The following is a 14201-nucleotide window of genomic DNA, read 5'->3' on the forward strand; positions in this document are numbered from 1 at the left end:
CGCACAGAAAAAAAGAACAAAAAAAAAGATAGAGAAAAAAAGAGTAAAAACAAAACACGGGCCTCCAAACAAAAACAATAATAATTAAAAAAAACATCTGCCGCAGTATAGCGGGCCGCCTTCAAAAGAGAAAAAAAAAGGTCTCATCCGAGCAGGTGCACGTCTCACCACCTCCACGTACTTCACACAAGCAGACCCTTCCTTATCTCAGGAAGAGAGCAACACCTCAAGCTTTTCCACGACCACATCATTTTCCACTTGCAGAGCAGACACCTGTTGAATAACGTCTAACTGACGTGCAATGGCCCTTTCAAGAGCATCTAATGGCAGAGAAGATGTCTCAGACTGGCTAGTGTCGTGTTTCAGCTCATTATACATGTCTACAATGCTTTGGCCAACCTCCTTAATAGACTGCTCCTGGTTCAGTTTAAGGTACCCGTAGTCATTCACTTTGTTAAAGAATTCCGTAGCCTCACGCATCACAGCTTCCTTCTTCAGCAATTTTTCCGCAGAGTTAGGGATGCGTCTCGGCATCTCAGAGCAAGAAGGGGTGCCCGTGACTGGTGTTGAGACTTTTGGCGTAGTCACCAGCCTTGGCGGCTCCTGAGTTGCAGGCATTGGGGTTTGAGCCTTTCGTGTTTTATCCTGCTGCGCGTATCCCACTGCCAGCGCAAGGCACTTCAGGAACACATTAGTTTTTTCCGGTTCACTCCCCGAAACAATCTTCTTCACACTTACATCAATTTTCCTTCCAAGAAGTGATCCCACATATTCAACCAGCGTCGTGAGGTACTTGATCTTCTTTTCCTTGCTGTCGATCTTTGTCACGTCAAGCTGATCTGGAGAAAAAATGTGGTCGTACGCGGCAAAGCGAACGTTGATGGCTGTCACTATGTCGGCAATGAAGCGAAACGGTGGTCGCTTTAGAAGCTTCGGCGTGATCTCCGGACCGCTTAGCTGCAGTGGTTGGAATGCCTCGATGGTTGGCGTCCAGAAGTCCACCTCCGTGTCTCCCATAGCCGGAAGTGCAAAAGAGAGTGAGGGCAGAAGTATTGCCTAGTGACGCACAGAAATCACGAGAGACGTCGAAAACAATAAACACCCCGCCGCCTGCAACCACAAAGATCAAAAAACAAACAGGCAAAAGAAGGGAAAAAAGAAAACAATGAAGCAGCAGGAACACACCAATGAGCGAGAGCAACGCCAGATGCACCAGAGCCAAGAGGATAAAGATATTTATCCACGTACAAAGGGATTATAGGTCAAGGTAGATACAATGCTCATAAGTATGAGACGCCGTCCGATTCGTTCGAGCCTTAATCATCCTTCTTGCCGCCAGCAGACACGAAGCTGTTCTCCTTGCCTGGCTCACTGCCGGTGATGCTATCACGTCCGGTCAATTTCTTGAACTCACCAATGTGCCGCGTTTCATCGGGAACGCCAAGAAGCGCATTTATAGAAAAGCTACTCTCCAGTCGTCGCTGCTGATACTTGGGAAGCAATCGATTAACCGTCTCGTTGTGTGTCGTCGGCACAAATAAGGTGCTTGCTCCAACACCAAGCAGCTTAAGGCCAATGTTCCGAAGAGCGATGTGTGTGTCGTGGTGGCGTACAGCCAACCAAGACTGGAATTCCGGATTCTGCCGCTTCAAGTACGTCATTTCTCGCAACTTGTTAACCATGGCAACCAGACTAAAGGGTGCATCCTTGCCCAACCAGTGCTCCTGAATAGCCTCAATCGGGGTGTAGTGAGGATACACTTGTTCTTCAATGCCCATCCACCCCTTCATGGCATGAGCAAGGCCCAAGTCATCTTCCGTCCGCACCTTCGCGGTGCGCATGAGCTGCGAGGGTCGATAAAAGTCCTTCAGAGGCCTTGAAAGCAGACGATTAATGGCCTTTAGATAAATGAAGCTGAAGGCATGAGCAGAGATAACTGTGGTGTACGTGCCAGGTGGGTCTTGGAAGTCCAGGGTGTTGTACTCAGGATCCATCAGGGCTGGGTGAAATCCCCACATACTCATCCCCTCTTCCACCACACTCTGCTCGTATTCATCCTGCTCAGATTTCCTCGCGTACTTATTGTACGACTCCGCTGGCCGGAAAGCAATGATGATATCCGATGTATACCGTGACAGCTTACGGATGGAGATGTCACGCGTCGTCCCCATGGAGTCATCAAAGCGAATAGTCCTGTGCATACTCGCTCGTCCCAGGCATGCGCCAATGGCTGCTAACAGATCCGTAAAACCCTCGGACGAGGACACATCGTTTCTTGCCTTCCACAGCATGTCGCGCGTCCCTGTCTTTTTGTCAGTAAAGTAGAAGGAGATGGTAAAGATCTCCTCCGGCCTATGCTCGTCCACATCAATGACGCAGTCCAGACACTCAATTTCCTCCCCGAGTTCACGCCACGTCAGGTGTTTGGGTGCCTTTTTGAACTTGTGCTCAAACATCAACTTATGCTTCCACTTCTCCTCAGCATCGTAAGGCACCACAGCGTCGTCCGGTTGCGACATGGCCTCAATAACCTCGCTCTCAACATCATCGATACGCCGAAAGTCTACCGTCGACTTCTTCACGTCTACCACATCCTCCACCTTCCACATACCGGCAGCCCGGAGAGGGCCGTAGTCCGGCTCCACCGGCCCATCAGTCGGTTTGACGCCACTGGCACTGCCCACTGCCTCTTGCAACGGGCCAGATGAATTATCCCTTCCCTTAGTGCCCTGCAGCACAGTGTAGGACGCTTGCACCGGCGGTAATCCCACGTCGTTTGACGTTTTTTTTTCCCACCATTACTCTCCGTGGTTGTAGTGGTGCGGATCTGAAGCAGAGAAAGGGGGTAACGCGAAAAGGCGGCGCAATACACGACCCGCTGCAGCCGAAAAGAACGCATATAAATTATATTAATGCCTCTATATCAACGCACTTACCTTCGCTCTCCTTTTTTATTCTTCTTTTTCGTCCTGCCTTCACCCCACGTCGCCGTGGGGAGTAAGGCAAGGTACTGTAAGAGCGAATTCAGACCAAATGCAGACCCATCAATCGGATGCAACACAAAGAAAAAAAAATAATAATAATATTTCACAGAAAAAAAGGGGCAACAATACAAAAAAAAACGCGGATTACTACACAAGCACGGCCGCACATCACCCGAATCAAATGCAACGGTCTCTCCCTCTCTCTCTCTTTCTCTATCCCCTCCCCCCCATTTGATCGTCCTTCGCCATACAAGCGCAGCCACATCAGTGGAAAGTCGCCGGCGGCCTAAAAACTCCTCTGCGGAATACGGAGCGTGAGCGCAGCCCCATCACTGCCAACGGAAAGAGGATTCCCACCACAATCATCGCCAGCCCCACAATATATCCCAGCAGGGAATACTGGGTGATAAGAGGATCACTCATTTCTAGCCTACGTTTACTGCGGTCGGGGAGTAAAGGGAGAAGCGTGGGGGTAAAGCAGGTGAGTGTGTACCTGACCGAGGCGCCCCCCTACTGCTGCCACGCACCCACGCGCAATCACACGAGTTTAAAAAGGAGGTGGAAGCAAACAACAACAACAGTAAAATAGATTGCATCATCAATAACAAGCACGGCGGCTGGAGCCGGTGGTAGCGAGCCATGAAACAAATATAGCAAAATAAATAAATAAACAGAATACTCGTATTAACAGCAGCGTGCAAAGGCACGCAGAGATTACTGCTCGACCTCAGCAAAGTGCAAGAATGAAAAACGTGGGGGGAGGAGGAGGAAGAAGAAAGAAGAATAACATACGGTTCGGAGACAATAACTTCGCAATGGTTCAGTTCTTCTTTTGCTCGCGCTGCAGTTTATCCAACAGCAGCTGCACTCGGCCATCCATCACCGGCTGTCCCTTGCGAGTCTTTTGCGCATAAATTGCGTTATTCACACGTCTCCTTTGAATGCAGTTAATCTTTGTCACTTCTCTTTCCTTCTTTGCTGCCTTCGCCGCCTCAATTTGCTCTTGCCGCTCCTTTCGTGCCTTCTCCACCTTCGTCAGGGCGTTGTGATGCTTTTCCTTCCTTTTGAGGATCTCTGTCACCGTTTGCGCGGCGTAATTCCTTTTCAGGTTAAACTTGCGCTTCTTCTTCTCCGCATTCGTAAGGCTCTGATCGTAGTCAATGCTCTGCAGCTTGTCGTTTAGCGTGCTGGAGGCGTCCTTGCGCGTTGAGTCGTACTCCTCCAAACGTTTGGAGTGGACGCCTTCCTCCTTGCAGAGACGCCGATACTCCTCCATGCGCCGACGCTCTGCATCTTTGCTCTCCCGCCCATGCAGGAGCAATTCATTGCGCACCTTCCGCCTAAACGCAGCCTGACGCTCTGCCTTCAGCATAGGCGGAGGACGCCGACTCGAGCTGCCGCCATCACCACTAGTCATGCCTCCCTTCTTTTTGAACCGTCCTTCTTCGGTTTAGATGGAAAAAAGATGCAGTAAAAAAAACAAAAAATAATAATTGTACGAAGCCAGGCAAAGAATCATTCATACGCAGTATCATAAAGCAAAAACAAAACGAAAAGGGAAACAAAAGAAAACGATCTGCCATTAACCTAGCCAGTACATTAGTAAAAAGAACTACAAGGGAGTTAGTGTACAACAGAGTCCCTGGCACGTTGAGGAAATGCGCTCGTGATTGTTTCAAAGTCGCACACCGTACATGTAAACACGTTCATAAAGAATATGTCTCTTGCTCAGTTGTCGTGTGACCTAGAATGCTGTTGGAGTGTCAGCTTCGCAGTTCTCACAAGTTCCACAAGAAGTGCGGCAGGAACAGCTTCCTTGCGGTATAAACCCCCGCTTGGAAAGAACAGATAATGCTGTTCAGGCAAGAGCTGCGCAAGCGAACGCAAGGAACGACCGTCAGGCTCAAAAAGAACACTAGGTGCCGGTTGGCAGTTCATCAACATGCCTGCCTTCTCTGTTAGCTGCTCCATGTAGCGGTAACTACTGTGCACCAAAATCCGTGTCGGCTTGCAAAGAAACGATGTAAAAGTACCGAAACAGGGCCAAACATTGATCCAAAAACTCTTCTCATGCACAAGAGGCCCTTTTGGGACACACATGCTGGTATCCTCAAAATTTGTGGGCGTCGTAGCACACCCTGGCGCGAAGCGCAGGTTAGGCCGAGGAGGTGTTGGGCCCACTCCAGGAACGCGATAAGATCTGGACTCCAATCGACCGGACAAACATCTACAAGAAAGACATGATACGTCACCATAATCACGGCACTTGCCCCTATAGCACGGATGACCTGATAGGGGCAAAGGCAACATCTGCGGGTAAGACGAAAAGGTTTCAGACGTCGTCGCCTTTGAACGACCGCAGTTCAATTTAAGTGGACCTGAGTCAACATCACCATTGGAGTCTAAACTGAAATATGAAGCGTCACCTCGCTGTCCTTTGCAAACATACGGTCTCCGCTTGACAGGCTTCCATAAACTTCTCCGGCGACACTCCTCCTTGATAGAGCCACTACCAGCTGAATGGCTGCGTTTCGTCTCATACACTGCTTGTTCATGAGCCCCTACGGCATTCTTGGAAGCTGCAGATGGAATGTCTGGGCTGTGGAGCGATAATCTCACATCTGTTATGGTGTCTTCTGGTCGACACTCCTTCTGCCGCCCCATAACATCTCTATTCATGCGCCTGCACTCTTTGCAAAGTCGGTCCCGCTGCTGCTCCGCGCAACTCTCAGCCTCCTTGGAAACACAAAACATTTCGTCGAAGGCGTCTCGCATTTGCCGCAGGTGTGGGGCAATGGTTGGGAAAGCGTCTGCCGCTTCAGTCACGACTACTGCCCCTCTGGAAGCCACCTCCCCTATGAGCAGTAACCAAGCACAGAGAGTGAAAGAGGATGAGCGAGACGAAGAGATCAAACCAAAATAAAAAACAAATTAAATGCAGCCAAGTTGTAAAACACGAAAAGTTCATGTATGCTACAAAAACAGCAGACATTAAGCCTTAGTGAAAGAACAAACAGTAGCAGAGTGTTTCACCACAGCCAAGATAATTTGAGAACCATATAATCACAGCTCTGTGATCAACTTCACCCCCTAATTGGTGGGAAAACTACAACACCGCCGTTCAATCTTTCACAGGCGATCTCCTCTCATTCCCTTTCTTTCCTGCCTTCTTCCCGTCTTTTGCTTCTTTTTTTTTTTTTCTTTGTCCCTTTCCACTGAATGCAGCATACGCACGAGAAGCCTCGAAATGTTTCTACGATAATTATAACCATCACAGTGCCGTTCAACGGGGGAGGTGAGCAGGCAACCACGCACTCGCAGAAACACCATCGTCGTCATCACTGCATCCTCTTCACAACCTTTTCAATGCATTCATTAATATGTTTCGCTTCTTTTTCTCCCCCTCTGATGTGGTATCCAGGTCTAGACTATTTTGATGTATTCACCACAGGACGGGGGCCCAGTACTTTTTCAATATCGTCTTTCATCAGCTCTTTCTTTTCCAACAAAAGTTTAGCGAGCTTTTCATGCAGCTCGCGTTTTTCAAGCAAAACCTTTTCGGTGTGCTTGTATGCCGAAGCCACAAGTTCCCGGGCCTCCGTCTCAACCTTTGTATGTAAATCTTCAGAGTAGCTCATCCAGGCGCGGCCCTCATTGCGCTCATTTGGCTTAAAAGCCAGCTTGCCAATAGAGTTGGACATGCCGTACATTAAAAGTTTTTCCATTGCAATGCGAGTGGCACGCTGGAGATCATCCATGGCACCCGTTGAAATATCCCGCATAAATATCCTCTCGGCGACGCGACCGCCCATGAGAACACACAATTGTGAAAATAAAAACACATCTGTAAGTGGTTCCAGCGCCTCATCCTGCACCTGTTGCGTGTAGCCCCCAGCCCTTCCACGTGGAATGATGGAAATTTTTACCACATCCTTCTGCAGTGGCGATGTCCAGGCCATAATTGCATGTCCCACCTCATGATAGGCTGTGCGCTGCAGCGACGCCTCGCTCATCCGCTGACGATGCTTCTTACCTATAAGAACGTCATCAATGCTGTCCTGGAGTGTCTTTAGCGGGACAACTTGCTCCTCTGACATGGCCGAGGTCAGGGCAGCCTCATTCACAATGGTGGCAATTTGTGCAGGTGACACACCCGGGGTGCGTTCAGCCAATTCATGAGCATATGCCTTGTTACTGACGCCAGGGAGAACCACCACCTCAACAGGTGTTTCTACAATCACGGATCTCACCTCCTCCCCCTGCTTCTCTTCCTTCACCTCCTCACCAGTCACGGTAGAGGGGGCAGCGGCACCAGCTTCACCCTCCTTCCTTGTGCGAAAGGTTTGAACCCTTGGTTTACAGTTTGGATCTCCCGTGATGATTCGGTTCAGGTAAAACTCAAAGAGATCTTGTCGGGCTTCCATGTCAGGCATTGGAATATTCACCTTACGATCAAAGCGTCCCTCGCGTAGAAGGGCCTTGTCAATCGCCTCAGCATAGTTCGTGGCAGCAATCACTACAATCGCCTCCTTGCTAGAAAGTCCATCCAGCTCGGCCAGCAATTGGTTGATGGTTCGGTTTTCCTCACTGCTGCCCCCACCACCCATACTGCGCCCACCCTGGTTACGAGACCCTATGGCGTCAATTTCATCAATAAAGACAACGCACGGTGCGGCCTCCTTGGCCTGTGCAAAGAGTTCCCGGACCCGCTTCGGGCCACTGCCGCCAAAAATTTCAATAAAGTCCGCACCAGAGCAGGAAAAAAAGGGCGTACTTGCCTCACCTGCAACCGCGCGAGCCAAGAGAGTCTTGCCCGTTCCCGGCTTCCCGGTCAGCAAGCAACCCTTCGGCAAACGGGCACCAAGTCGAGTAAACTTCTTCGGTTCCTTCAAAAAGTCCACGTACTGCCTGAGGTCCTCCTTGGCCTCTGGGATGCCGATGACGTCGGCGAAGGTGGTGTTCTTCACATCTACGCGGTAATTCTTTGACTTCATGGGGTTCATCATGTCCATTAGCCCACCCATCATTGAATTCTGCTTTGTCCCATCCCCAGCGGCGGCCTTGCCCATGGCCTGAACGTATTTGCGACGCATGAACCAAATTGGACCAACAAAAATGGCAAGATTAACAAAAAGCGGTGCGAGCCAGCTGACAGCATTTCCGAGAACGGGACCCGATGGTCTTACCATGCCGTCGTAAAATCCCTTAAAGTAATCATTGTCCTTCTGAGGAGAAACGTAGTTCGGTGTTTGTGTTTGTGGCAGTGGTGGTGGTGCCATGTAGCCCTGCGGGACGGTGTGTCGGCCTTGTTGCTGCATGTATACGGGTTGCGCAGGCGGATAGGAAAAAGGAACCTGGTCCTGCTGCTGCTGCTGCTGCTGTTGCGGCTGCTGCGGATATGGTGCCTGCTGACCGTATGGCTGTTGTTGTTGATTGTACATCTGTTCAAAAAGTGACTGGCCCTCTTGGCCGCCTCGTTGATCGCCCTGCATTGTCACCACTAAACTGGGAGGGCCAGAAACACGCACACACACACACACACGACAAAAAAAGAAAAAATAAAATGAAAACAAATGTATTTATATGCGTTAATGTCTGCTCGCGTTTGCTAGGCTACAGGACCTGGAGGGAAGAACAAGAGCAAGGGGACGGAGAAGAAGTTCCGTACAAAAAAAAGGATCAACGGCCCTGTTTGGTCTCGTGTTACTCCCTCATACAAGCAAAAACAAAACAAAAAACCTCTCCGGAACACATACCTGAGCAGCCGCACCAATGCAAGGGAAGGAGCATACTCAATACGCTTTTTTGTTTCTTCTGAAAAGCTACGAGTCTAGCCTACACGACGTGACAGAGCGGGGAGGGGTGCACGGCGGCGGTACTCCACGGGGACTAAGCACAGCCAAGGTGGCACACAGCGATTCGTCCAATGAAACACGTTTACTGTTGTCATTCTTAGATGAATCGCCGGAGACAATGGAGCTGATCAGTGAGTCATCATCGTCATCGGCACCTATGGTTTTCCCAGTGCGTGATGTCGTGAGTCTGCTACCGCGGCTGCTCTCCCTCTTGAATGGCGTTCCGTTTGCCGTGGTCTCCACCGCTTCAGAAACGCTCAGAACAGTACTCATCGTCAATTGATCACTGCTTCCTAATGTATGGTCGGGTCGCACAGGCTGCTCCGTGGTGCCCGCATTACGTGCAGGCTCCTCCAGCGTGCGTGGAACAGCAGACACCGCAGCTCCGAACGTACGACTTAGCACATGGTGGACCTTTGCAGAGTCTCCCGCCCACGAGGAGCTGTGGGCCACAGTGGTGGGCAGAGAGCGTGTATGAAGGGGATCGTCGTAAAGGCCACGCTGATCATGTACCGTAGACAGAGACGTCATTCGGGTAGACTGTGGGCTCCGGTCACGCATCGCTTGCAGACACCGCGAAAGTTTGTCCAGAGCGTCCCAGCTTAACAGCCTCTCGCGGAGGGGCGCACTATAGCGATTGTCAATCCCAACCTCAATACGCCGCGCAAACTCCTCAGTTAAAATATAACGACGTCTCCTGCGTTCCTCAAGCATAAGCAGCTGCTGTCCATAGTGAAGCCTCAGCGGTAGAAGATTATGCTCCACCTGCTCTGCAGACAGGCCCTTCCATTTAACGACAAACTCGGCATATCCATTACGCTGTGGGACCTTTACAACAGAACCACGGTGTCCCCCCTTCACGAGGACATCATCCAGCACGCCGGAAGCAGCGGAAGCAGCAGGAACAGCAGCAAGTGGAGGGGCAAAGGGCGGTAGGACCCCCGAGACGTCATGCGCTTCATCCGAGCCACTCTCCAACACAGGAATCAGGCGGGGGATGTGATAACGCTTCGGCCGTGCAGAAGGAATAAGTGTCTCGCTGTACGAGCCATTACCTAATTGCGTAACGCTTGTCCTGGTGCTCACCACGCTCATCGTGATGCTACGTGGCCCTCACAGGAACCCTCTCTCCCGTTCACCATCAGTCAAGTGGCAGTGAAACGAAAACAACAACGACAATAACAACAACAACACGGTACATTCGGAAGCAAAAAAACAATAAAAAAACAACAACACACACAAAAAAAAAAAATAATAATAATAATAAAAAACAACACCCAACCAACACAAAGTCATCAGCATCCACAAAACGCAAAGAAAAGCACAAACAGAAATCTGCAGAAAGCGATGATACGAACCAACTGCATTAATTATTCACTTCCAGCATTATTAACCGCTGCTTCACTGAGGAAGAAGTCTACAATTAAGCCTATGTCGCATGCAAAAAGCCATATCCCGCATCTATACGAAGCACCATTCATTAACACAGGTAGGGGTCTCGTTGCGCCAATACGATACAAAAGAGGTCACACCAGTTGCAACGGCGCCTCAGCGCAGACAACGCCAGCAGCTCTATCCGTCTCCAATGGGTCTTCCAATGGCTCCAGTGAAAGAAAAAAATGGCGTTGATAAAAGCGCACGTAGAGTGAGTCACAATCATTACTCCCTTGTTTACCTCCCGTAGCATGCACACGGCAAAATACTCCATCGTCATCAAAATCTTGCGGACACACCACAGCCAACGTCTTGCCAAAGATGAGATCACGCCTCAGGTCAACGGTGCTCCAAGTGGGTGAGCCAAGCGCACTGTCAGGTACGTTGTCTGTTAATCTGCACCACATAACGGCATTTTTATTACGCTCTTGCTTCTCATTCTCCGGCTGTGTTTCATCAACACGCCTGTGAAAAAGAAAGCGTGTCACGGCACTCGTCAGGCCTCGGTGAATAACCTCTTGGCTGACCCCACTCGGCGTGCCCAGGTACGGGTTGGGGTACCGGTGGAAGAAGGGAAACCGACGGGGGTCAACTATCGGCACGTTGGCTGTGAGGTTATAAGGAAAAACAAGCGGCTCCACCGCAATATCATTAAAGTCAAACGTCCCAAACTCAAAACGGCGGTCCAGCCACGCTGGTGGACCGTCCCGCACCCACTCCACTACTTGTAGCAGTTTGGGGCTCGCCCATTCCCAAAACTTGATGCTTCGTCTCACGCGCCAAGCCACCACCTGGCAGACAGGGCCATCAAGATACACAAAGAAGTCACACTCATCAACGTCGGCAATTGCCATTTGGCCCTGCAACTGGCAGAGGTAATGTAGTGGAATACCAAAAGGCTGATAGTTCGGTTTTGAGCCGTCATATAGGGAGTGAACAGGCGACTTAATCTCTAGTAAGCGACGCACGCGGCGCGTCGGGCCACTTGCGGGTGTCACGTTTGGCTCCTTCCGCCGCTTCCATTTTGAGCGGAACGGCACCCGCACACTCACAAGTGTCCTTGCGGATTTGTGTTCATTGTCGCTTTTCACATCAGCAGCGGGACTGGGAGGCGACGCATCCACACAGGAGAAGATGCGCCCGTCAGGCGAACATCCCAACAGTCGGTCGGCTGTCAAAAAAAACCCTCCGTCACTCACAAAAGTACCCGTTAAAAGCTCATACAACGCACGTGCCTTCGGTTCGGTTTTAATGCCATGATCCGTGCTGGCATTCCCTTTAAATTCTAACTCCGTTCCGACAACGTTGCGCAAATAGTCTACAAAGTCCACGACGCGTCCACAGAAGCCAAGAGCCATACCAAACTGCGACGCGGATAACCCAAACGGGAAAACATCTTTCCATTTAAGTTTTTCAGGCTGCTGCGCCATGTGGTTCGGTACGACCGTGCACCCCCTAATCGTTGCTGCGCACACATGCCCACGTACGTTAGGCGCGTTGTAATAAAAAAGAGGACAAAACAAAAACTCACAAGGACATATATATATATATATATATATAAACGTAGATATTTAGGTGAAGGCGCATATGGATGGACAAATGGGTTATCCGCAGATAGAGAATATATTTAAAAGGGGAAGATAAGGCACTCCCCTCCCCCCATCGATGGTGTTTCTACATACACACCGGGAACGTTGGCATTACACACACTCAACCGGTCACCACAGCAGGACACCAATAAATGCGCACCAATCAAAAAACAAAGCAAACCAAAATAATAATAAAAAAATGACTTCATACTGTAGAATTTACACAAACCGATTCGGTGTATCACAGCGCAAAAGACGGCGTCGAACCTCCAATGACACAGCTTCCTGCGCCGTCAAGTTTTTTTCCCACAGTACTTCTACACGAAATAAGGCCCTGTTTGCATTTCCATGCTGGAAGGTGGCCAAACGAATGATTGATAGCTTAGTGAAAAAAAGTCTCCCAGCCTCCTCCATCAGCTGCTCCGGATCTTGTGGTTGGTCGTACCAGTGAAAAGCATTTCTTGTCCTTTTTCCGACTGCCCCAAATGCAGGAAGAGTGATGAACGTTGCCACCTTTGCACTCCTGAGCAGAGAGATGAGAGCACGCTGAAACGATCGCTTTGTCGGAGAGGGCGGAAGGCGGTCAAAAAGGGACACAGCCACCTGGTAATCCGCCATTATGTGAGAATCAGCCATGTTTCCAAGCCAAATCAGTGACATTGTTGAAGACGCACAAAATAAGAGGCGTGGCTTTTCCATCATAGCGCCTGTCTCTTGCATGGAATTCCACCTGGTCTCCATCGCCGCCACTACCTGCTGCGGCGAGTTGCATGCGCTTCGTATCCCGTTCACCTGCAAACAGCTGCTCAGGGCTACACTCGTGACAAATGACTCTGGTAGAAACTTTGCGATGGACAGAGTCATATATCCGTCGTTGGCATCGTACACTAAGATCTGCAGCTGCTCCCCTGGTGCAGATGCCAGACTGTCCTTATCCTCCACACCCGTGTCGTTCAGAGGGGCGCGCAGTGGCACATCCATGCGAATGCTGCAATAAATGTGTGTCCACTCCTTTAAGACAACCAGTCGCTCTTCCCCCCATGGATACAGGAAGGGGGCAGGCTTATTAGACAAGATGGCTTCCATGCGGCGCATGGCCTGCTGCAGCCCCGCGTCGTCCATCTTCCCACGCTGCAGCTCAGGACCGCCGGCGAAGGAAGGAGCAATGGGCAAAGGCCACCGGCCAATGGTGCACGATACAAATACAAACAAGCCTAAGAAAGCAGCCAGCACCAACGCCTTCGCCAAAGGAAAACTGGTGGCCTGCGGTGAGTGCGTGAAGCACACGCCGCCCCTCTCCTTCTGACGCCTCTCTCTCATGATTGGGATACGGCCCAAATCAAGGACGATATAATACGCCCCCCCTGCGCAACTACTTTTATTTCCTCTACCGACTCACTAACAAGCGAAAGAGAGAAAGATAGAGCAATGAGATCCCCCTCCCCCGTGCGAGCATTGGGGCAACGTCTCACGCAAATAAATAAATAAATTTTAAAAAAAAATGCGCCGTGACCCCATCTGCCCACCACCAAACAGACAACACAGCGAGAGAGGGCGTGTGAAGCGAAGCGTTCTGAGAAGAAAATAAAACAACACCAAACCACAAGCCGCCGTAAGTTTTTTCTAGACTCGGATGCAGCACCAACAACAAAAAAAAACGCCAAGCAAAAGCCCAAGCGCGCGCAGTGGCACAATTGAAGGCAAGTAAAAGGAGACATCTTAACAACAATGCCAACGAGAAAAAGAAGATGGGGAAGGAGAAAAGCGTGATGAGTTCAAGGAAACTTTCACCACCACAACAATCCAACAAAAAACATGGAAGTGGGGACCGTGATGCGGAGCCACCACGCCGCCACGTTGGCTTCCTTGTGGGTTTTGTTCTGCAGAAATGACAGAAGAGAAACCAACACGCATCGACTATGAGGGCCTTCGGCATAAGTTGCTCTACCCACCTGCACCTTCCCCCAAGAAACGGTTCCCTTCATTGACGCACAAACACAGGCAATCATCGAGATACGTAACCCCCTCCGGCATGTGGACTCTAAACGACACCAACGTCACAACAATCATCAAGATCAATGGGGTAACTTTCACGGCCTTTTCAACAGGATGAAGCAGACGAAAAAAGAAAAAGAGAGGGGCAAACTTCTTTTGTGGTGGTTGTGTACGCCCCCTTAAAGGTCTGTGCAGCTAATACGAGAGAGTAAAAAGAGTGGCGAAGAGCAAAAAAAGAAATAACGGGGAAAAATGTACCAGACGCTTAAGCCGAACAGAAAACACGTAATAATAATAATAAAAGCGGAAGTATTGGGATGACGCACCCTGTTTCACTGCCGTAT

General features: G+C 50.1%; 8 protein-coding genes across 8 annotated transcripts, besides 11 other annotated features; all 8 read right to left on the reverse strand.

Moving 5' to 3' along the window:
• Window positions 1-207: 207 nt before the first annotated feature.
• Window positions 208-1017, reverse strand: TraAM80_04694 (putative TRAF3-interacting protein 1-like; the record flags this gene model as incomplete). Its single annotated transcript, XM_029381612.1, has 1 exon — window positions 208-1017. The coding sequence occupies one exon, from the start codon at window positions 1015-1017 to the stop codon at window positions 208-210; it is 810 nt and encodes a 269-aa protein (XP_029238552.1).
• Window positions 1018-1118: 101 nt separating this feature from the next.
• Window positions 1119-1166: a sequence feature (A-rich).
• A 150-nt stretch (window positions 1167-1316) lies between these two features.
• TraAM80_04695 (uncharacterized protein) lies at window positions 1317-2609 on the reverse strand (the record flags this gene model as incomplete). The annotated part of the gene is made up of 1 exon (XM_029381613.1): window positions 1317-2609. One exon carries the CDS (start codon window positions 2607-2609, stop codon window positions 1317-1319), a length of 1293 nt encoding a protein of 430 aa, XP_029238553.1.
• Window positions 2610-3174: 565 nt separating this feature from the next.
• Window positions 3175-3211: a microsatellite.
• A 593-nt stretch (window positions 3212-3804) lies between these two features.
• TraAM80_04696 (uncharacterized protein) lies at window positions 3805-4401 on the reverse strand (the record flags this gene model as incomplete). Its single annotated transcript, XM_029381614.1, has 1 exon — window positions 3805-4401. The coding sequence occupies one exon, from the start codon at window positions 4399-4401 to the stop codon at window positions 3805-3807; it is 597 nt and encodes a 198-aa protein (XP_029238554.1).
• A 118-nt stretch (window positions 4402-4519) lies between these two features.
• Window positions 4520-4559: a sequence feature (A-rich).
• A 153-nt stretch (window positions 4560-4712) lies between these two features.
• On the reverse strand, window positions 4713-5759 carry TraAM80_04697 (uncharacterized protein; the record flags this gene model as incomplete). The annotated part of the gene is made up of 1 exon (XM_029381615.1): window positions 4713-5759. One exon carries the CDS (start codon window positions 5757-5759, stop codon window positions 4713-4715), a length of 1047 nt encoding a protein of 348 aa, XP_029238555.1.
• Window positions 5760-6412: 653 nt separating this feature from the next.
• On the reverse strand, window positions 6413-8476 carry TraAM80_04698 (putative ATP-dependent zinc metallopeptidase; the record flags this gene model as incomplete). The annotated part of the gene is made up of 1 exon (XM_029381616.1): window positions 6413-8476. The coding sequence occupies one exon, from the start codon at window positions 8474-8476 to the stop codon at window positions 6413-6415; it is 2064 nt and encodes a 687-aa protein (XP_029238556.1).
• Window positions 8477-8504: 28 nt separating this feature from the next.
• Window positions 8505-8530: a microsatellite.
• Window positions 8530-8558: a sequence feature (A-rich).
• A 248-nt stretch (window positions 8559-8806) lies between these two features.
• On the reverse strand, window positions 8807-9934 carry TraAM80_04699 (uncharacterized protein; the record flags this gene model as incomplete). The annotated part of the gene is made up of 1 exon (XM_029381617.1): window positions 8807-9934. The coding sequence occupies one exon, from the start codon at window positions 9932-9934 to the stop codon at window positions 8807-8809; it is 1128 nt and encodes a 375-aa protein (XP_029238557.1).
• A 64-nt stretch (window positions 9935-9998) lies between these two features.
• Window positions 9999-10048: a microsatellite.
• Window positions 10049-10113: a sequence feature (GA-rich).
• Window positions 10114-10150: a microsatellite.
• A 215-nt stretch (window positions 10151-10365) lies between these two features.
• TraAM80_04700 (oligoribonuclease) lies at window positions 10366-11703 on the reverse strand (the record flags this gene model as incomplete). The annotated part of the gene is made up of 1 exon (XM_029381618.1): window positions 10366-11703. One exon carries the CDS (start codon window positions 11701-11703, stop codon window positions 10366-10368), a length of 1338 nt encoding a protein of 445 aa, XP_029238558.1.
• A 107-nt stretch (window positions 11704-11810) lies between these two features.
• Window positions 11811-11847: a microsatellite.
• A 182-nt stretch (window positions 11848-12029) lies between these two features.
• Window positions 12030-12062: a sequence feature (A-rich).
• A 19-nt stretch (window positions 12063-12081) lies between these two features.
• Window positions 12082-13182, reverse strand: TraAM80_04701 (uncharacterized protein; the record flags this gene model as incomplete). Its single annotated transcript, XM_029381619.1, has 1 exon — window positions 12082-13182. The coding sequence occupies one exon, from the start codon at window positions 13180-13182 to the stop codon at window positions 12082-12084; it is 1101 nt and encodes a 366-aa protein (XP_029238559.1).
• Window positions 13183-13336: 154 nt separating this feature from the next.
• Window positions 13337-13365: a sequence feature (A-rich).
• Window positions 13366-14201: the final 836 nt, after the last annotated feature.

Source organism: Trypanosoma rangeli (genome assembly GCF_003719475.1).
Source record: "Trypanosoma rangeli strain AM80 chromosome Unknown Tra_15.4_contig_00140, whole genome shotgun sequence".
Classification (NCBI taxonomy): Eukaryota; Euglenozoa; class Kinetoplastea; order Trypanosomatida; family Trypanosomatidae; genus Trypanosoma; species Trypanosoma rangeli.